General features: G+C 36.9%; 1 protein-coding gene across 1 annotated transcript in view; it reads right to left on the reverse strand.

Moving 5' to 3' along the window:
- THSD7A (thrombospondin type 1 domain containing 7A) overlaps positions 1 to 1,392 on the reverse strand; it is a 309,979-nt gene extending 308,587 nt beyond the window's left edge. Inside the window, exon 1 of the mRNA XM_081147876.1 lies at positions 977 to 1,392. Coding sequence (XP_081004002.1) covers positions 977 to 1,139 — 163 coding nt within the window. The 5' untranslated portion in view covers positions 1,140 to 1,392. The remainder of the gene's footprint in view (positions 1 to 976) is intronic.
- Positions 1,393 to 23,913: the final 22,521 nt, after the last annotated feature.

Genomic DNA, 23,913 nt, shown 5'->3' on the forward strand with positions numbered 1-23,913 from the left:
AGACTCACTCTCTAACTTGTTTGCAAGCCCATGGTGAATGCGTGCACACGCTCCCTCCTCTCTCCTCTCTCCTCCCTCCTCTTAACGCTTAGGCATTGCCCAGAGACTGAATGCATCCCTAGCCCTAGGCCACGGGAATTATGTTTCTCACTTTATTCCGATAAACACCAGAAGTTCCGAGTCCTCTGAAGAATTCTCAGTGTCCTTTAGAGGAGAAAGGAGCAGCTGGAGAGGGGGTAGAAACTCCTCACTTGGTATTGTTTTCCTGCCTGTCACGGCCCCACCAGGACCTCTAGTCAGCACTTTGCCCGGAGGCTCAGAGGAGCAAGGAGTTGCTGCTTTTGTTGGTCGGTTGAAAACAGAGCCAAAGAATTCCCCAGACAGAAAAAGTTTAAACCTAAACATCCTAAAAATCGTGCACCTTAAAAATCCTGCAATTCACTCGTTAGGAGTGGAAGCTCTGCCCTGGTCTCGGGGAGCTCGTGGGAGCCCCGTTTGCGTTCGGCTGTCAGCCGCTCCTGCGGGGCTGGTTTCCACGTGTCCCACGCATCCCAAAGCTACACTTTGAACAAATTCAGTTCCCTAACCATCTGTGTCACGACACTGAGCAAACAGTCGGCCTCGAGACAGACTGAAAGGCGGGAGTTAAACTGTTTGTTGCTGGAAATAGAGTTAAGAGACTCCCAGTGGAAGGGGAATCCAGAGGTTACACACGCTGCGCGACCGAAGGCGCGGGCCGCCTGTCCTTCCTAACTGCGAGCTGAGATCTGTCCGGTGGCTCACTAATGCCTCTTGGTTGGTAGGTTTCTCTTTCCAACTAGCATCGGACGCGACCTCATTTGCTTCCTGCATACGAATCATACTTTTTTTTAAAAATCTCAGGAGCCTCGCACACGCCCTGGCCATGGAGAAGCACGGGGGTCCCTCCCGGAGCCCGGCCGTGCAGAGGGGAGAAGGGGAGCGCCGTCCCACTTACCGGTCTTCCACAGATAGAGGGTGGGCGCGGGCGCGGGCGCGGGCGCCTCCGCCTCGCCGGGAGCCGCGGCCCCGCAGGCGCCGGGGCACAGCAGCAGCAGCGGCAGCGGGAGCAGCCGCAGGACGCCCGGGCTCCGGGGCGCGCGCCTCGCCGGCAGCCCCATGCCGCTCGCGGCCGCTGCGGGCGCCAGACCCCCGGCACGGGCGGCGGCGCCGGGGAATTTTTCTTCGCCCTCGGACCGTCGTCCCACGGAGCGAGCGCCGAGCGCGGAGCTCTTCCCTGCTATTGTTCGTTTCCGATGAAAAGGAGGGAAAGCTCTTTTACCACCAGGGAACAATAGCGTCCGCGGTGGCCGGGGCTGCGGCCGCCACCGCCGCCGGCCGGGATGCTGCTGCGGCTGCCATCGCGCGCACAGTGGCGGGTCCTAGCGGCGAGGGCGGCCGCGGTCGGTCCGCAGGGGGCCCGGCTGACGGCGCAGGTCCTGCGGGTCTGGGAGCCGCGCGCCCCGCCAGCCGGAGAGGGGGAGGGCGCGGGGGAGGGGGCGCGCCCGGCGGGGAGGGAGGGGCTGGGCCGGGGGAGGGGAGGGAGCGGAGGGCGCGGGAGGAACCGAGCGGAGCGCACGGGGCGCCCAGATGCCACATACCCGCCCGGAGCGCTCCCGTGCACATGGTGTGATGAAATATGTTTGGAAGGCTTCACCAATAAAAAGAATCATCGCCCGACAGGCTTCGGCGTGACAAATAGCAGGCACTGAAAGCCTTCCTCGTCCAATGAGCCAAACGCTAGATCCAGTGGTATGTTCTTCTTGGCGCACGGGAGAGTTACACAAAGCATTCGTGTTTATAATGCACTTCCAGCCGTGTCTTCCGAGTCACTTTTTTGGGGGGGAGCGATCTTTAGGATCGGATGTGAAAAACAGTAAAGCAACAGAGGCGTTTACTTGCTGCCGAAATGCACTTAACCACTTTTTAAAATGTTTTTAACTTCATCTATTCTCCAAAAAAATGAGTGATATTGATCTGCTGCTCTGATAAATCCAAGTAGATTGTTTTAATAGATTTTAAAACGGAATTAGTATGTGATAAAGTATTCACAATGCTATCTAGTTGTATCGTTTTCCAAACACGAATCGAAAACAGTATTTCAGATACGGAGTCAATAAAAGTGCTCTCTCTTTATCTAACTTCTCTCTGTCAGAAATAGGCCAGACACTTGTGGGTAAAGTTAAAGGGAAAACTGAGTTTCCTTTTTTGGGGATATCTCCAAATTAGTAAATTATTTACTTAAAAATCCCTGGCACTGATTTTTCTGAACTCTGAGTGTAGAAAAAGGTAATCTAAATAAACTCATGGTTTTGGGTGTTTTGTTCTTTGTGTTTTCACTTTCTGAAACCAGTAGTAATAGAGGAATGTGTGTGGTCAGATAATGCTTTGCCCTTTCTCTTCCTTTCTTTCCCCCCAATTATGACCTTTTATTAATTCATTTCCTAGCAAAGCTACAATAATAGCAAGGCATTTAGCCAATTAAAAATGCTGCAAACAGAAAGCCAAAGAAAACTATTCACATCCGGTCAGTAATATTTGGCGAAATAAAATAAAATTTAAAAAGCAAGAAAACTGCTTTTATGAATTTACTCCATCAGCAGAGCCAACCCCAAAGTTTAAACGGAGGAAGCTACTGTTTCTGAAAGAGGAAACCTTCCATAAAGCTCTCTTGGGACGCCTGTCATTTTCCAGATCATTCCAGACACAGCCCTTCTGCATGCATTAGATTAAGAGCAGGTTTGATCAAATAATTCCCAGATCCTGCCTGTTTAAGTATTCTGACATCAGAGGAAATTAGCAACGTGGAAGGTTGCAAATTCCTTCTTTGTTTACTTTCCACTCTGTTAGGCCTCTAAGAGGGAATTAAAAGCTCAGGGAGCCCTGGCTCTGTGAGTCTGTGATTAGGAGAGATAAGCTAGTGTGGATTACTATTTCTTCACTGGTGAAAAACAGGCCACAATCAAAAGATTATGGGGTTGATAAGGGATACAAAGCAGGCCTGATCTTAACTAATGTATGGATCCCTGAAGGAGTTACACCAAACAAGAAACAGTTACACCAAAGAAGAAAATAGGACCTGCTTGGTTCTGTCCTTTTAGGGAAAATTGCAGTGTCACTAATGGCAGTGTTTTCCTATCCTGTTTTTATTTCTCAGCTGCCCTAAGGGCCCTGAACCCTGAAATCCTCTAATTCTGGCACAGGGAGGCTTTCAAATGGGAAATACTCTGTCAATATCAGCCCATTCTAAGTATTCTTGGGAAGCCCCAAATCAATTCACCAAGTAGAAACTCATTAATAACAGAAGATAGAGAAGCTAAGGAGTTTAGTACAATTTAATATACAGGGTAATTACTTAACCCTTTGAAATGTCATCAGAAGCTATACTTAATAGCTTAATGTCAGAAGAAAATTTAAGATTCTAATCTTTATATTTATCCATGGTTGTATAATAATTGCTCAACTGGGGAAAAGTTTAAACATTATAGCCACAATTTCAAGCATAGTACTTAAGAGCCAGGGGCCACTTCTAAATTAAAATTTGCTGCCACTTAAAATACACAACTAGAGTGGATATTCTGCAGCGGTGTTTTAAAATAGCCAACAATTGATTTCCTTCTTTTAATTCCAATTTATACAAGGCTTAAGGATCACAAACAAACATACAATGCACAGTCAGCACTCAAGACATCTCTGGACAAGGTTATAGAAACTAAGTCATATAAACATCTGTCTCCACCACTGCCACATATCTGTTCTATAACAATGTCGTTACTGCACTTGAGGACAAAAATGTATGGGTCTCTGAGGAGACAGAAGTGATATATATATTCAGATACATGCTCCTTTGTGAAAGCTATAGTGCCCAGTTGGGTAAATCCTATCAATAAAACTGATAGACGGCAAAAGATAGCAAGACATAGCATTCTTTGTTTTCTAGAGTATGATATAAATAGCATACAAATGCTTAATGACATGATGTCAAAATTTAGTCATGAGAAGTCTCAAGGATGCAGATTAAATTGACCATCTGTACAGCCTGCCATGAAGTAAATCGTTCATCATTTTTCAAGGAACTCTTCACGTATTAATGAGCCAGGGCTATAAAAGTTTTCCAAACCAATGGATGAAAAATGCAAAGCATATTTTTTAATGTTTAGAAATGAGACGATCCTGAACCTATCACCTCTCATATGGTGCCCTTTCATCTGTCTTTATTATTTTTCTATCATTTTCCAACACCAGAGAGTGGGGGAGGGTATGTACATATCTATGCACGTGTTTTCTGTTTTAGTAGAACATAAGCATAGAAACATACTTCATAACCTATAAAACATATGTATAATGACTTTCAATGATTAGTACCAACATTTAAAATCAATCCTCAAAAATTCAATTATTTTAATACCATTAGTTTTCATGAATAATCATAATAAGTAAATGAAGGAATATACAGTATTCATAGAGTGTTACATAGGGTAGTGTCAAACAATGTCCATTTTGAAATAAAAATTTTAAATATTTTTCTCTACACAAATGCATCTTGCCTTATTAAAAAAAAAAAAAAAAAAAAAAAATTATGTTTGCGTGGCCTCTAGGTGTCATACTTGACCAAGATTTAGGGAAGACAAAATTTATTTTAGGCTTCTTTCTATTCTTTCCTTCTTGCCACACCTACCAAATTATTAAAAGATAAAACATTTCACTTTTTATCTTTGTAATAAGTAGCCCTAGGTTTTACTTTCTGTCCTAAGGCTGACTCTAATAATCACCTTCTATAGACCTTTCAATTTATTTTTCTTTATAACAACTTCTCTTTGCACTAAGTCCTCAACGTCATCGATAGCTCCTGAAACTTTGTGCTATACAACATATAACAAAACCGATTTTGCATAGGCTAATTGATATAAATAAGAGTTAAGTTCCTACAGCATCACTTCAACATTATAATGAAATGACGTTGAATGAAATGTTATTGGAGGACCTGCTGTGTCTTCCTCTCCTGTTCTATTTGGCCTTATGTATTTATACATTTTAAGTCCTGCTATTGGTGCTTTAGTGGAGTTTAAGAATGAAGTGGGGAGAACTGTTTAATTGGGAGTCTGTTGCTTTATTTTCTATTTTTGTTTTTCTTATATATTTTTCTAATTGGCTTTAAAACAAAACTTTAATATTTAATTGCTGTCCATTACTTTCACATGTTAAATGTCATTTATACCTTCCACATCAGATGGAATAAGTGGGGAAAATACTACTATGTGGCAAAAGAAAAAATTAACACACAGGTTTAACAACTTTTCCATGTGGTTAGTGATGAATTTGAAAGTTGTAGGATTCCATGATTTCCCTATTGATTTTGTTTTGTCCAAATTAGAGACAGCTTCTGAAAATCAGTGATTCTGTAGAGAAACTATGTACTGAAAAAATATAATAAACACAAATACTTGTCTACTTTGACTTTATTTATAGTACAAGGTCCATAATAGATGCATGACAAGTACTTATGAAAAGAAGGAAATAATTTAAATATAATTCATATTCCTAAAATTTAAAATGAATTGTTCTTTAATTTAGTAATTAGAAAGGGAAACAACTGTGTCCAAATGTTCCAGGACAGATATGCAGAATGAATTCAAGGGCAATGCTTTCCTGAGAAAGAATGAATCTTGGCATATATGATTACCCATAAATGAACTAAAAAGCTGATGCTTGTCCTTGAGATAAAAATTTATCATATAAATTTATTAAATAAATAAATAAATAAATAAATAAATAAATAAATAAATAAATAAATAAATGTTATGTTTGTTTGGCATAGCATGGAGGGAACTAGAAAGTATTATGCTAAGTGAAATAAGCCAGTCAGAGAAAGACAAGTACCACATGATCTCACTCATATGTGGAACATAAAAAACAAAATAAACTGATGAACAAAGTGGATCCAGAGACACAGAAGCATGGAACAGACTGAGGGATCTCAGAGGGAAGGTGGGGAGGGGAAGGGCGTGGGGAGAGATTAATCAAAGAACTTACACGTTTATAAGCATAACTCATGGACACAGACATTGGTATAGGGAAGGCCTGGGGGGGCAGTGGATGTGGGGTGGAGGGGATCAATTCAATGGGGATAAAAAGGGGCATCTGTAATATTTTCAACAATAAAGAAACTTAAATAAATAAATAAATAAATAAATAAATAAATAAATAAATAAATAAAGTTATGTTTGTTTCGGAAAAACTGACAAATATTGTTGACAGTCTTGCTACTGATTATTTTAAGTTGATAGATCTTTCTTTGCTACGAGAATGGCCTTTCTTTATACTTCAGCTTAGTAGGTGGTGAAAAGAGACCAGCTGTTCAACACATCTTGGCATTCACAAATGCAAGGACACTCGTTCCTGCAGACTGAGATAGGCTTACATCTCCTACACCATGCCTTATAATGCAATAAAACATCTATAGTGATGCAGAATTCACCATTTGACAATGAAAAACCAAGCTCAGTGTAAGATGAAGATATGACACTTCGAGAAAAGAAAAACAAACGTCATTAAATTAGCTCCATCCATTGTACTACCCTGTGGTGACAGCAGACATCACTACCAATTTTCTCAAGCTGCTGGTACACGTACGTAGCTGAAAACAGTATGAAAAGCTTTCTAATTAATTGCTACTGGCAGATCTGCTACTTCTAAAAGTTTTTCCCTTGAGATACAGATGCTAACCTGTCTCAGCACATGACAACTGCACCCTTTTGCAACTTACAAAGAAAATAACTTTTCATTTGTTAATCTGTGGCACAGAAACTTGCAGTAGATCCTAGATGACAATAAAAGAAAAAAGAAGGTATTTAAATTTTTTTTTTCCTTTCTAAGTTGAATAATGGGTTGAGAGCTACGAAGTTTTGGCTAAACAATAGCTCACCATCCAATTTTACTTTCCTCAACTGAAAAGATGAACATAAGCAGCTAAGCTGTGATGTGAACACTCAATGTAAGAAGGTTGAGAGTGTGGATAGGATTCCCTTATAAACACATGTGTCTCTAAATGAAAAGTGATAGAAACCTCATCTCACAGCTGTTTGCATATTCTGAAGTTGTTACTTTTTTAGTCCAAATTAAAAATAGGAATACTGACTTGAGAGCACCACCACCAAACTCATCCAAGCCAAATATCTAGATCCAAGCCCTTCCCATCGTGACCCAGATGTGGTTATGGAAAAGTTCATAGTACCCACTTATTTTATTACAGTGCTTATGTGATCTCTATGTCCCCCAGTCAAACCTTTGATGAAAATTCACACATTCATTCAACCAATGGGAAAACGTTTATCGAGTCCCTACTATGTGCCAAGAACTGTGCCAAGCTCTGGTGATAAGTGACTTAAACACCATGTCTCACTAACTAAGCCTTCATCTCTGCATGGCACTGAGCTTGGAACTGCATGTGTTGGTCAAACTGCCACATTCCTCGGCTCCAGGACAACATAATACTCATGATCAGCACTATGTAAACAAACGTAAAATGTAATATGAAGGAAGAACACAGGGTCAAAAGAAAAGCCTATTACTAATTAATACCCAGGTGTTCTGTTGGCATGTAAAGAACTAACAGTGGGCATTATCCTCAATCGATACTTTGCAGAATAAACTCCCCCAGACAGCAGCCCACAGCCTGGGTAATGAACAGAAACTCCCTGCTCTGTGTTGTCGCCGCTGATGTGTGAATCCTGCTGTTTGTGCAATTCTGGGCTGCTGAGATGACCGCGCTTTCTTGGCAGCTGCAAAGGGAAGCTTGCTCTGGTTTCTCTGTAAGGAGCAAGGGCTGAAACCTATAATCCATCTTAATTTCACCGCATGTGGTTTAAAAGGTAGTGTTGGTGGGGGCAGGAAACGTCACTGACAAAGGCTTGTGTGAAGAAAACAAACAACAAAGCCAAACAGCAAACAAAGTATTCACTCAATGGGTTTCAATTACAAGAGATTTCTCTTCAGTAAAATGGGACCCAGACCCAGATGATGCCATATTTTAATAGCTCAGTATGTATATATGGGGACTACTGATCGTTTATGTATTCTTAGGGAAAAAATAGGTTTCACACACATACAAAAAAGTAGAGATTTTTAAATGATGTGTGGCTGATGTTAGCACAGACAGTATTTTTTTAACGAATAGAAGCACTGATGTATTTTATTATTTCCAAACATACAAGTGCAAAGGAGCAGCATGCTGGTCTATTTTTAACAACTATGTTCTTTTTTACTATTTTATTTTGTCCATCACCATTTATCCCCTCTATGCCCTCTTTCACCTCCACCCACCCCCTCTAATAACTTTTCTTAATACAGTCTCATGAAATTCCTGCAAGTGTATATGCTTATCCTGAATATAATAAGTACTATTTCCTTAGTTTTCCATGAAACTAAAAAAGCACCCACACTGTGTAGCTTCATATCGGACTGCTGGCCACTATATTCTTCAGTCTTTAACAAGAGTCTTAACCACGCGATAAATAAATCCGATGCTTACCTCTATGCAATAAGTAATTAAAATACAATTATAAGCATTTGCTTTACACGTTTTCCTCTCTAAATTATGATTTTTGAAACCTTTCCTTAAATGGCTTTCATTTCTACTGCATTGCAAAAGTGGTATCATAGTCTTTGTATGCACTTCATTATCTCATTTGATTGGGGTTTAATTCCTACAACAGACAGCAAAGGCTGCTGCGCCTTTTGCAATTTGAAACAGTGGTTGCATGCTGAGAATAATTAGCTTCACTAAGGCAGAACAAATGATTTCTTTGCAAAACACCGAGTCTGTGTTTCAACAAAGATAATTGCAGAAGGCCCAAGTTATCTTGGGTCTTCCAGTGTAGCCGTTACTTTGAGTTTAATTAACATTTTTGTAACCTTAATTCCCTAACAACTATAGTGACCCAGAGATTATCATAAAGAACGTTGCTTTTGAAATTGGCTCATTTGATTTGTCAGTTTTCATTAAAATATTTATTTTACATAAATATGTTATCAAGTATTATTTGTTTCTAATCATAACTTAAGCAGAATAATTTCATTGTTGCCTGTGGCTACCACAATGGTAGTGATATAGATAGATAGATATATATCCTTCCTTCTCAATTAACAGTGAAATTTTGAAGCTCTTTTATTAATCCAATAGAAGAATTTTTATAAGAAGCCAGATTAGTAGAGTTTTCTACACTTATTTTTACTAAGATAATATGAATATGGTAATTAAGGCCTACAAATCATTTTGTACTATTAAAGAAGTCCTTTAGTAATAGCAACAACAGAGAGATGATTATAATTTCTTATAATTAAGGTGCCAATCTTTAAACCAGTAAAACTTGCACTAAAAGGTTCATTTAATTGTTTATATTTTAGTTAAGATTCTTGTTGAGTTAATGATTATTGCAGCACCTTGAGTGAAAGCATTAATCAGAGTTCCTCATGCAGCAAGGAGGTCATGAGTGCATACTACGCTGAAATTAAACCTTACTTTCATATCCCGTATGGCTGCAGGAAACTTAAGTTGTAGCTATATCATGCAGACCCATCTACCATCATATAGTTCCAGATACCAGTGGTTTGACAAATCTAATTGCATGCAAGATTTTTTCAGTTTTTCCGACCTTGTTACAAACAAATTCATCCTCGAAAATGTTCCTGGAATAATAAGGTAAACGCAATCTTTAAAAGTTTTAAATTTTATAATCTGTATTTACATTTATGGCATCATTGGCAGACGATGAAACCATCATCAAATTACATTTCATTCTCTATATTTTCAATCCTGAACATTAACAAGTTTCTGTTACTTATTTGTTTGAGATAGGAGAAATTCTTTTAAAACCGAAATTTGAAACTACTAAATCACCAAAATTTTCACACATTTTGGAAAGTGAGTTATCTTCAGAATTGTAACAGCGCAATTTGAAATGCAAACTGACCTTGTTGTATAGATGCTACACATCTCATTGTTAATGTAAATACTAGCCCAGTTAGCAAATACAATAAAAGTAATAAAAATTACTTGAAGATTATTAAAACATTAAAAAAGAAAACTTAATAAAAGCAAACTTGATTTCAAAGAGAATGAAATTCAAAACATTATTAGTTTTCCAAAGAATATTGTCTTATTTTTACTCAACTTTTTATAGACTGTTTATTTAATAATGTGTGTTTTTATACCCCCAAACATGCATAGAGATTCCTATATAAATTTTTTTCAGTAAAGGACTTTGATTAGGGTCAAGGTGTTATGTTATATCTTGTTATTTTTAAAATATTCATATTTCATATAGATTTAGAGACACACGCAGAACTATAAAACTCATTTTCTCCTAGTAACAGTGTTCAAGTAAAGTCCCTTTCCTTTTTTGTCTGGCCAACACTTAACTTTAAATTGTCTTTTACTAAATTCCATTTTCTCCTTGGACTGGTTAGATCAGGTTCAGAGGTCTATTTATTTCACTTAATAAATCTGAATTCAAAGAAGGTTTAAAAAGGAAGTGTTCAGCCCAGCTGGCATGGCTCAGCGGTTGAGCATCGACCTAGGATCCAGGAGATTGGGGTTTGATTCCCGGTCAGGGCACATGTCTGGGTTGCGGGCTCGATCCTCAGTTGGGGGCATGCAGGAGGCAGCCGATCAATGACGCTCTCATCACTGATGTTTCTATCTCTCTCCTTCTCCCCTTCCTCTCTCTGAAATCAATATAGAAATTTTTTTTTTAAAAAGCTACCTTTGTCTTGAGACGATGCATAATTTTCATCTCCCTAATTTAAAATTTGATGTAATTAGCATATAAAGTGTGTAATTTGGAGTTGCATTCTTTGTTTCATTGAAGACAGCACAATACAAAGATATAACAATAATAATTCAGATATGACAAAAATTGCAGGATAATTTCACTAAGAAATATTGATATCAAATTTTGAAATAAGATACTAGTAAACTGAGTTGCTTGGCAAGAAGTAGAATATCACAATAATATTATTTAGATTCATGTCCAGAATGCAAGGGCAGTTGAAGATTAAGATTTGTATTATATATTTCCCCATATTCATAGGGAGAAAGAGACATTTTGTGATCATCATAATATACTAAAAAGAAATTTGATAAAATATCTTAGGGAAAAAAAGAATAGATATTTTCATAATGATAAAAGCTGCATGACTCCTACCACAAGGCAATTATATACCCCATAAAAAATTTAACTATATTTTCTCACTAAATTAGTGAACATGATACAAATGCTACCACTGCCACAAAGGTTTATATTATTCTAATAGTACAAGAAAATATAATTGGCCAAAATAAAGAAATAAAATAGATAACTACTAGAAAGAGGAATGAAAAGTATCAGTAACTAAAAATTATTATACCTGAAAAACCCAAACATATCAGTAAACAAATCTTTAAAATGAATAAGAGAATTCAGAAAATTAAATTTTTAACATATAAAACTATCATTAATTTTCTGAAGACTATGAATAAACAGTCAGAAAATGTGATTAAAGGGAATTTTATTTATAATTTATAAATGAGATAAGCTAAAAGATCTTAAGAATTAATAAGAAATGTGTAAGACATATACGAAAAGAAAATCTGGGTGATGTCAGCATCGTGGCAGCATAGGAAGACCTCTGGTCTCTCCCCTTGAAGTTTCAGGTTGGATAGCTCTAATTCAAGGAGGGATTCCCTGCTCCACACACAAATGTGTCTGAGAGATCCACGTACTGACACACCTGAAGGTGGGCGTGTCAGAGGAGCCGGGGAGGCGAGAAGGGGGGAAGGACAAAGACAGGAGCCACAGACACAGCCCCACAACAGCTCCAGCTTACGTGAAGGCCGGGGTGCAAACCCTAGTAGGCAACCTGGAGAGAGAAGCAGCAATCAGCCTGGAAGAGGCCCAGCCGGTGACAGGCACAACCCCAGACCTGCAGACAAATCACTGGGTAGAAGTTTTGCAGCAAGCAAAAGTTTGTGTGACAGTTTAGAATATGATGAAGGGGCATTTCAAATCAGTGAAGAAACAATAACAAAAAGGGGAGATGTTGTTTGGCCCAAACACTAGCCATTTAGAAGACGACAATAATAAATCTCTCTGTGGAGTGTTCGACTTGAGTTTTAGAACGTTCTTCTTAAATGCCTACACATAATAAACAGAAAGCCTCTGAAACGAATGACAGAAACTAGCACATACACATGTCATTGCTTTTAAAAGGAAGGGAACAGATAAAAATAAAGGGAGCAAAAAAAAAAATCAATAAAAGAGAGAAGAAAACAAAATCAGAAACCAGAAACGAGGGACTATAAAACAAGAAGAATCAGAGCACAGGAAATAATGCTTTAAACTTAACAACGTGGTAGCAGAAACAAAGAAATTACACAAAGGTTCTACTAGGTAAAGCTAAGGAAATATCCCCAAAGTAGAAGTAAAATGAAGATGAAAAACTTAGTTTCTAATTGGCACTTTACTAAATAGGATAGTTCTTAAAATCCAAGAAGTTGTAAGTAGTTTTACCAGGTGCAAATGTCTTTAAAAACTCTCAAACTGATGAAGAACTAATGGAAACACAGTTGTTTTTTCACGGTTCTCTTAGTCATTTTCCCCATTTTCATTGAGATATAATTGACATATAGCATTGTACTACTCTTGGGTGTACAACATAATGATTTATGTATAAAGAAAGTTTCTAAAAAGAGAGAGAATAGAAATTATGATGATGGAGAAATATGCAGGCATCAAAGTTTGTAGGGCATTTTTTTCCTTTAGAGGAAATAACAAATGACGTAAAAATCTATTTCTGATGGAGATTTTTACTGAGGTATCCTACAGTTTCTTCCCAACAAACTTGCAAAGAAAATTTAGCTTTTCATGTGCCAAGATCCTGGGACTCTTTGTCTAGGCCCTTTGCCATCCAGTCATAGCACCCAAAGTTGTCTTCTCTAAACTTTCTTCTTCAAGCGACGGTTCTTACTAGGCTCTAAAACTTTTCACAAGATAAACTCCACTCTTTATAATAGCTACTCCCAGTTACAACCCATGTGAATGCACACGGACAACACATGAAGTCTGAGTATCTACTTTTCAGAGATTTTTTTCTATTCACACGTTTCTATTCAAGTCCAACGCATTGGCAGCTTCAAGTCATGTGCTGCGAACTTACCAAGAAGTGGGAGAAACTAAGCACTTACAAACTGACCCACGTAAATCTGCCTTGATCGTGGTTTCCCTATCAAACAGCTCTGGAGCAGAAGAGTGTGTAACAGACAAACACAGCAGTTTGTGTTTCCGAACCCCTTGCAGTCACTAATCAGGTAACACTCACATAATATGCGGTTGAAGAATGTTGACAATGCGACATCAAGTTCAGAAGAAAATCTGAACTGCACTGACAACTGACATTACATACTGCCTAAGGTGAAAACTGAATCCGTAGTAAGTCTGGGGTTCGTATTGGTCCTTTACTTTTGCAAGATTTTCTTGTTGTCTAGGATCTAAGCAAATCAACTAGTGCATTTTTAGACCTGCAAAGTACATGCAATGAAAAATGTTATATGCCCTGTGGACTTCTGATATTTTATTTCACCTTACTTTATTTTTGGATAGTAGCTTGAAATGCACTACATTCTTACAACCCTTAATAATAGTCCTGGTGTTGGTATGACAAAATATTTTTCATTTTAAGAGGAAATGCTACATTTTTTTTCACATTATAATTTTGTAAGGAAGAGAAGGCAAGTGTTTCTTTTTCAATCAATATTTCATTTTATTTTCAAGCAATATTTTTCTGTGAAATAGAGTTATCTATACAATTTCAAGCATTTCCAGCTCCCACCTTCTCATTTTGGTTTTCTCCACTCTTATTTCCTTCAAAAGAACAAATAAAACACAATTGATTGCTCACCAAATACTGTCATAGCCTTTGGTAAATGAGAGAATAGCTATTAGAAGGCTGATAAGATTCAGTTCATGTTGGTTAGAGAGACCACACAGCTTGAACTGCTTGGTCTGACATAGGTTTTTGCCTCAGGGTTGCTGGGGTATTTTCCCAGTTACATTTGGAATGGGATTAGCCCCATGGTTCAATTCATCTCCTAAAGTGATTCTTAATATTCAGAGGGAAAGTTTGGCAGCACCATTACCTCCTTCATAGTCACAGTAAAGGGGAAGAAGACACATATCTTACTATTCTTTAGCAAGTCTGTACAAGGATTGAGATTATGGTGTCTTTACAATTGCATCTAAGATTATTGTCTCGAAGTAATAAAAAATGGAAAACTCATCTTCACAGGCTTACTGTCATCAATCTAGAGCCCTGTCAAGAGTTTCCAATAACTGGCTTCTTAAATTTCCTGCAGTCTCCCTTATTGTCATCCACTGGAGAATGCCCGTAATTATCCAGGACTTTACCATTTTAGACGCCAGTGTTCTACACTATGGTCACTTAACAATGAGGGTTAAGTTCCGCTCTCAGTCAATGACAAAGTAAATTTAGAGAAATTGGAGACAATTACATTGAGGATGGCTAAAGCCCAAAAGGCTGACTCCCAACTGGCCTAGAATAATTGTAGAAACATGGCTTTGTCAATAGAATCCATAATTGATGAATTCTGTCATGTATTTCACAAACTTTCTCCGAGATTCTGTGTAAGTCTTCAGGCAAGCAAAGTTGTATGATACCTGATCTCAAGGAGTTCATAATTCACATCTCTAACCTCAGCGTTTCAGTGTATGCCGAAGAAGAAAAGACTAGTTGGCTTTTTTATTCTACTTAATTTCGAGTTTATTTTTCTTTTTAATTTTAGGAAACTATTTTTAAAATGCCATCACAAACATCTGTGCACCAACAATCAGAAGTGAAAGTCATTAACATCTTCCATATTTACATCAAGTATTTTTATTAAGTAAAGAAAGAAAGAAAATCATATAAATGGAATTTGTTTTATAGACCCAGTTCCATTCCTTTCCTATCCACTAACCCCCACCAGCAAGCACAGTCATCAATGTAGTGGAGATGAAAGTAACCTCCAGGCACCAGCAGCAGTGGCCCTCACTCAGGACTGCCAGCAACTGCAACTCTGCCTTTGGCTATCTTTGACCTCTAGAGCCTACCTACCGGTATGCAGCAGGCCAGAAGTCTCAGGAAATAAACTACTCCCTGCCACACCCCCACCCTGTGGCCCTGGTCTCTAAGTGAGATCTCAAAAGTTGCCTGTCCCACCCAGTCTTCCAAGTTCCCCAGCAGGATTGTACTTATCCCAGTTAGTAAGTTGTGATTTACCTGATTACACATACCTTATTGGCTCCCTTCTCTTTCCCGTTTCACTTCTCCACACTCCTACTGGTATTTTTTTAATAAAATTTTTATTGATTGATTGACTTAAGAGAGAGAGAGGAAAGGAGGGAAGGAGAGAGGGAGGAAGAGAGAAATATAGAGAGAGAAACATCGATTTGTTGTTCTACTTATTTATGCATTCACTGGTTGCTTCTTGTATGTACCCTGACTAGAGAGCGAACCTGCAACCTTGGCATATTGGCATGATGCTCCAACCAACTGAGCACCCCACCAGGGCACCCTCCTGGTATTCTTGATGATCACCTCCCAAATACACTACCTGAACTTAAAGCCTTCCCTAACTACAATACCTTCCAATCTGTGTTAACATAGATGAAAAATAATGTTTATTCATTTTAAAATTATTGAATAAACATACATTTATGCATTTTCCTTTTGGTGGCCACTTACATTGAGTCCACTATTTTGCTAAGAACGGCACTGCCTTGAATACCTTCGCATAGCCCTCCTGTGCACACATGTAAATTTCTCTCCATCAGACACCCCTCTGCGGTACTATTGCTTAGTCACAAGCATGCACATCTTCACTTTATCAGATACTGTCAAATTATGCTCCAAAATACCTAACAAATTTTTATTCCAGTGACAGTTAATTTCATAAGATTTAAAAATTTTGTCAGTCTTCTTTGTTTCTACATACTTCTTTAAAGAATCAGCAAATCAGTATTGACCACTTGTTTAGGACTTAGAATTGAGCAGGACAAAGTGGAGAAAATAGAAAACTGTGAACGCCCAAGGAACTAGAATCCAGTTAAAAGTCAGTACTCATATGACTTAAATAATTAGAAACAACTCAATAGACATACATATACACATATAAGTGAAAATACATGTATCTATGTATAATAGTTATATATAATTAAGTAGTATATGTTCTATAACTAAGTAATATATCTGTATGAATACATATATACATTACTATAAATCAATCAGTGCATTCATATAAACTATTTTCCTAAAATAGTTCCCTTTTCAAGGCTTAAATATCTTCAAATAGTAATTCATTTTATATAGACTCCTATGAAGTCCTTTCATAAACTGGAGAATTGTGAAAAGAAAGGAACTAAAGCTGGGGAACTTGAGAGTAGACAGGGAATAGGAGGAGCCACTACAAAACCCAGAATTACGGGGGCTGTGGTAGAAAAGTAGTGGTAAATGTGCCTGAAAAACAAAATGTGCAGCTTGGCCGAGGGTCAAATCCATCCTAAATAATGGATAATAATAGTTAGTACTGGTGGTTGAAGTCTTGCATTTCATGTTTTTATTTTCTGGAAGTTTCTTCAAATTATGAAATTATTGCTTTATTAGACTCCAAAACACTATTTTAGAAAATACTTTTATAAGTTTACCCTTCATATACAAACAAGGCTATATAAAATAAAACATACAGTCCATACACTCCTAACATTCACATATTCCAGTGAAATTCTAAATACAAATAAATTTGGCAAGAGATGAATGAAAATGAAACTTGGGAAACTTAAAAACTACATTAGCAACACTGGGTGTTTTATTTATGAATACTCATGAATGGACATCATAGGAATACTTTTATGACATGTGGATAAAACATAATCCTCCATTACACAAAGATAATATATGTTCATATGACATAAAATAACAGAAAATTACCAATTTTTTAAAACACTAAGTAGGCATATGACTACCTTTGGCTTATTAAGAGTTTGAATTTAAAAAATATATTTAGGACTGATCTTTATTAATAGCACCTAGAGTTGGGTGGTGTGATTTGGAATGCTTGCTTAAGTACTGATAATGTGGAGAGCGTTCAATACAACTAAATCTTTCCACATTATATTCATTTTATCTAAACTGACAAATGTGTAAAGGAAATCAACCATGACAAGATTTCAAAGTTCTTGAACAACAATTTTAATTGCATTGGAAAGATTAAAATAAGCCAAAAGTACATGTAAATATAAAAACTTAAACATATCCCACTGTTGGGTCAACTTTGTATCTATTGAATAGTGGATTATTTGCAAAATTAGTTGCATACATACACCTATAAATAAAGAGACCAAAATATGTATATATACCCACTACAGTAATCTGAATAAGAAAATGAACTTTAAACATATGTAGAATAGCCCAGCCGGTGTGGCTCAGGGGTTGAGCATTGACCTATGATCCAGGAGATAGAGATTCAATTCCGGGTCAGGGCACATGCCCAGGTTTCAGGCTCCGTCCCCAGTGGGAGGAATGCAGGAGGCAGCCGATCAATGACTCCCTCATCATTGATGTTTCTCTCTCCCCCCCCTTCCTCTCTCTGAAATCAATAAAGATATATTAAAATATATATATGTAGGATATTTTTAGATTAAAAATTAGCTCAGTAAAATACAGTTTGTTCTTCATTAAATATTTCAGACATTTCCTTAAAGATGAATGGAAGAGAGAGGATAGCCTATTAATATTAATATGTAAAGATAATTTCATTTAGAACTCAAAGTGTCAAATATTTATCACACTGAAAAATCAATCAGCAGAGAAATATATTACTGAAAGAAAAATAGCAATCTGGACATGTAAAGTAAATAATTATTAAAAGAAGCTTGAAGAATTTTCTCAATCTCTAAGAAATTTAAATGAAAATAAATTGAACACACTGGTATTTGTACATATATATCTACATACATATGTGTACGTATACATACAAATATATATACATAAAGACTCTTGAATGTGGACTTTCAAAACTCTCTACTGGGATCACCTGCAGGCTTTTTCAGGCTGATTGCTGCTCAAGGGAGAGAGACTAGGGAAGCCCATTCGGCCTGATCCAATTTAGATATGCAAATTTTATCCTGTGTGCTTGAAAGGAACATTATGGCACTGCATAATTTGCATTTTCAGTTGTAAGATATATCTAATAAAAATATCTCTCCATCCACCACTTTAACACCTACCACATTCTATCCAATCCATTGTTCCCTTTCACTTTTAAATTATACTACTTTCATATTTTAAACTATCAAATTAGTTTATTAGGAAAAGACAAATATATTATGGAAGTCATTCTCCCACAAAGAAGGGAAAATCTTCAGTGGTAATTAATTGGTAACATATGACATACTTTGGAGGGAACAGACAAAAGGAGTCCTTAGAAGGAAAGAAAGATTTACATTATTCTATGCCAAATCTATTTTTATTGATGAGTCTGATGAAAAGTTAAATTTTGAAATGTGAACTAGATTTTTCAATTAAAAATATACCTTAACAGAAAGAAGTACACTCGACTAAGGTTTTGTTGATTTAGCTAATAAGCTTTGAAAAATCATTTTAAGAACGTGACTACTGGGTTAAGATCTATCTGTAAGTCATGTTTTTAGAATAACCTTTTTCTCATTACAGACAAGTGGGTAAATGTTCACATTACATTAATAATTATTTGTATACTATTAATATATTTCAACCTTTAAGTAGGAGAAATAAATTGTATATCTGCCCTCATACTAACACTTCTTTCTCACTTCTAATATTTCTGTCAATATCATATCTACATGGAAAAAATTTAAATAAGACCAAGTTTCATTCAGTAGATAAGATACTATGAAATTTCTATTCTAACAGTGTTAATCACTTTTTCTGTTGTTTCTCAATCATCCTTCTCTTTATTTTTTTTTTAAAAAAATGTCTTTATTGATTTCAGAGAGAGGAAGGGAGAGGGAGAGAGAGAGATGGAAACATCAATGATGAGAGAGTCATTGATCGGCTGCCTCCTGCACACCCCTGCTGGGGATCCGGCCTGCAACCTGGGCATGTGCCCTGACGGCCATCTCCTGGATCCTAGGTTGATGCTCAGCCACTGAGCCACTCTGGCCAGGCCTCATTTCCCTATATGTTATCCAAGATGCAGAATGTAGGAGGAAGAACAGTTTGGAGAGAGTTCCATTTTGGCCATGTATAATATGTAGAGATGTGGGAGAATAACATAAGTGGGCAACTGGATACACAGCTATCTATCCAAAATAGATACTAAAACTAAAGAATTTGGAATTGTAAAAAAAAATTTAAAAATGCATTTTCAAGAAGTTCATGCTTACTTTTCCCCTTAGTCAGTAAAGAAGTCATTAGGAAGAGAATTACAAATGTTTTATTTCTTAAGTTTGCCCTTTCTTCTCAAGCCAACTTCCATTAACTTGGCTTTGGACACACTAACCTCAGATATGGTCTTTTGTCTCTAAAACACCTCTCTGCAATACTGTCAAAATGCTTCTACCAAAACCATATTTTTAACACAGAAATCTGACCTGTTTTTCTCCAGCTAAAACATGTCCCAGGGTTTCTTTTTGTCTTCAAGAAACTTTCTCAACGTTTTAACATCTTCATCATGTTCCTCTCATCACCGTTTCCCACCTGCCCCCTCTGCACATAATGACCACGCAAGACTGTGGGTCCTTGAGTGCAATGTTCACAGTCACACCTCCTTGTCTTTGCTCATGATACCTCCTCTTTCTGAAAACACTCTTACCCTCTTTTTTGTCTGGCTTACCTCTACTAATACTATAAAATTCATATCATTTTTTTCTCATTTAGGAGTCCTTTCTTAATCTTTAGGTTGAGTTACATGACCCATGCATGGTACTCTGTGAGCCACGCTCTGTTCGGGTTCAGAACTCCTATATTTTGGTTATTTGTACATTCTGGGAGTTGGTATTATTTTTTACATTCAGTATCTCAGCTCCCAGGAGAGGTCTGCACATAATAAGCACAATACTGGGTTGAAGTGAGTTGAATTAGAATTTCCACATTGAGTGTTGAGCTGATAAATCAAATGTCAGGAGTTAAACCTTGTGGATATGGAAAAGAATCCAGTTATTGTATTTATGACTTATTTCCAATTGTCTTCTACTTCATTTTCTTTATATTATTGTTATGTCCCTTAATTTTTTTTTTCTGAAGGCCATAAATTAGCAACACTCATTACTTTAATATCCCCAAAGCTTACCAACTAAACCATGAAGAAAGGAAAGCATTGCAATTAGTTAGAAATTAAAGGGAAATAACTTATATTACCTAGAAACACATCTTTCTAGTTTCAGATAATCTGATCAAATAGACTCAAAGCTATACCTAAAATAGAAAATTAGATTTAAACTACCTTGAACTATTAAAATTAGTATTAGTTTAGATTTTAATTACCACCACAGAAAGATAGTTGATTTTTCTTTATCTTAATGGTGAATTAGGCTTCAAATAAATAACAAAAGTGACCATTTAGCACCTACTTGAACATCATTAGCAAAACAGACATTTAATAACTGTACAGATGCTGACTAAAGCTGGAATTTTTAATTAATTGTAGAACTCTAAATTATATTAGTGGATCAAGGGAAAAGGGGCTTAAATTAAATTAAAATACAATTATTTAAACATTATCACTTGAAATGCAAGTCATGACAAAAGTATAAAAAATTTCAAATTCATTTTTTAAAAATTTGCAAAATATTTAAAACCCTTTAATATTCTAACCAGGCAACTACATAAAATAAGGAAAATATAATGCCGGCAGCACAAAATATTAATGCTCCAGGATCAACTTTATGCATCAGCATGAAGCAAGAAGAAAACTATCATTTCTCATTTTATCATTTTAAAAATAAAATCTTTTATGTAATTTGGAATCATGCTATACTCATTTTTGTAATCCACTTTCTCCATTACATTAGCCCATGGGTTTTTCACTATTTGAATACTCTTCTATAATATACTTTTTGATTGACGCACACTATAATTGCACTATAATTTGTTGAACCACTATCATATTTGGTTATTTTGTTTCTCATTTTTCACTTTTAAAATCAACATTTCAATACACATTACGTAATTTTAAGATAAATTCCTACAAGTGAATTACTGATCTAAAATATGTAATTTGTTGAAGAGATGTTCTTTTAGAAGTTTTTAGATTTGCAGAAAAATTAAGCAGACTGTACCAAGCATTCCTCTTCTTAGTTTACATTGGTACAGTACATATGTTATAATTAGTGAACAGTATTGATAAATTATTAACTAAAATCCATAACTTATTCCAATTTCCTTAGTTTTTGCCTAATCTTCTTTTCTGTTTCAATGCAATTTTGTGTATCCATCAGGTAATTTGTAATCTGTCCCACTATTGGAATGTGTCTGATGTTTCTCTTATGATAACAGTGGGGTTACGAGTTACCGGGAGGAAGGCCACACAGGTAAAGTGCTATTTTCATTACATCCTAACAAGGGTGCCTATCACCCCCATGACTCACTAATGTTAACCTTGACCTGCTCGCCTGGTCTAGGTAGTGTGTCGGGTCCAGTGTAAGGTTAGTGTTTACCCTCCCCCTTTGCACACTGTACTCTTTGGAAGGAAATCAGTACGCACAGCCTGCTCCTAAGGAGTGGGGAGCCAGGAGCCCTCTGCTTGAGAGCAGAATACCTACATAAATTATTTGGAATTCTTCTGCATCAGATATTTGCCTCTTTTTCCCTCACTTATTAATTGAGCCAAATATTTATTGATATTAGTACGGATACAAATAACGATATTATCTTATATTTTAGATTATAATGTAAGACTATTTTACTTATTTTGTTGCTCAAATTGTTCTGGCTTTGGACATTGAGACCTCTTTCAGTTGGCTCTTCTACTCCTTTGTAAAGTCTATAGATTATATTCAATATTTTGTTATAAAAATTTTAAGTACACAGAAAAGGTTGAACAAATTTCAATGATATATCTATATGCACTACATAGACTCAATGCAACAATTTTTAACATGTTACCATATCTGCTTATTTCCCTCACTATAAACACACACACACACACACACACACATATTGTTGAAATTTATGATAAATTGCAGCCATTTCATCCCTAAATATCTAAACATGCAACTCCTAAAAATAAAGACGTTCTCCTACATAACCGCATAACCTTTCGCATTTTTAATTAACAGTAATTCTCTGATATCATCTAATTACCAATCCATACTCAAATGGTACCAAAGAAAAGACACTTTAGTTTGTTTGTTTTAACTTGGATCCAACAATGGCTCATGCTTCTTTAGCCTCTAGAATAATCCACCATAACCCATTCTTTTAGGGTGGTCTCCTTCAGATCTGACGTCTTTTTGTAGGTAAGCTCCCCCCTGCCCTTTTTTTCTCCTGTTAACTCACTGAGAAAGAATCCTAGCTGTCACTTGTCACAGTCCTGGAAAAGTCACCTGTATTTTACTGTCTTTTATTTGATAAGCTAGTTTTCAAATGCTTTATCAGGGTGAATTCCTCTTAATCCTCAGAAAAGCTCACAGGAACTACAAGCCAATGGTAGCCTCATCTGCATTCTATCGAAAGGATTCTCCTTTTTGGTGTCTGACATTTGGATGACATTCCTCATATTATCCAGTGCTCCTTAAGATGTCCTTTTTCTCTCTCTCTTGAGAATACAGATGTGGTATAGTTGCATGCCTGTGCTTACGCTCCTGGCTTTATTTTGCTAAGATTATTCTAGTTTCATCCATATACAAGTTTCCTTAGCATTACAACAGGTTAAAACTTAGAATCCAAAGGCAACCAATAGCCTATATGAAAAACTGGAAAGTTCTCATGAGCGTAAATAGAGAAATGGAAAGGTTAACACGATCCTTAATCTTTTAGTGTTAGAATGTAGTTTGCCTTCAGAAAAGGGGATTCACTCCATGTTGGCACAGGCATTGGGAAAGGCAGATTAATTAGAATTCTAACAAAATAGTCACACTCTCCCAAATATGCACCTTAAGTAGTCTTTAACCTATTTAAATACACAAGGATAAACAGATTGGGATGAACAGTTTGGAATTAAAGCAATAGGCGGGGGGGGGGAACTTAAGTTACCGTACCAATATCTAGAACAACAAACAATCCCAGCAAAAAAAATGAGCACATGATCTGAGGACTCAAATGAAAACACAGGCAAATGCAATCGCATCTGGGCAACTATCACTCTCCAAGAGAATCCAGGATTCATGGCTGACACAGTAATATCCTGTTAGAATAAAGATTGCTTCTCAAGACCACGGAAACAAAGACAATCCAAATACTGTTGCAATCACATTATACTATTTGAAAATATTCCACCCTTCCCCCATTTTTGTTTGTTGACATTTTGAAGCTTTCCTCAATTTACACAGACTAATTTTTAAAGTAAATTGGTTTTATATATGCCCTGAGTTTATTTATATAGATATATATATACATATATATATATTTTTTTCTGAATCCATGCCATCCTAAGCAGCAATGCACGTATCTACCAAAGTAGGGCAAGTTAATTTTCAGGGGATAAAATTAAGCTAGGCTTTCGGATATGCAGGAATATCAGTATCCAACAATCCCCATACAGTGTCTACCCCTCCCCAAAATATCCCAGGGGCTTCATTTTGTAGTCAACACCAGTAACCTCAGGGGTTTACTACACCACGTGCTGGTTCTGTTGGAAGTGGCATAAAAGCCTCCCTGCTCCCATGA

Source organism: Miniopterus schreibersii (genome assembly GCF_964146895.1).
Source record: "Miniopterus schreibersii genome assembly, chromosome: 9".
Classification (NCBI taxonomy): domain Eukaryota; kingdom Metazoa; phylum Chordata; class Mammalia; order Chiroptera; family Miniopteridae; genus Miniopterus; species Miniopterus schreibersii.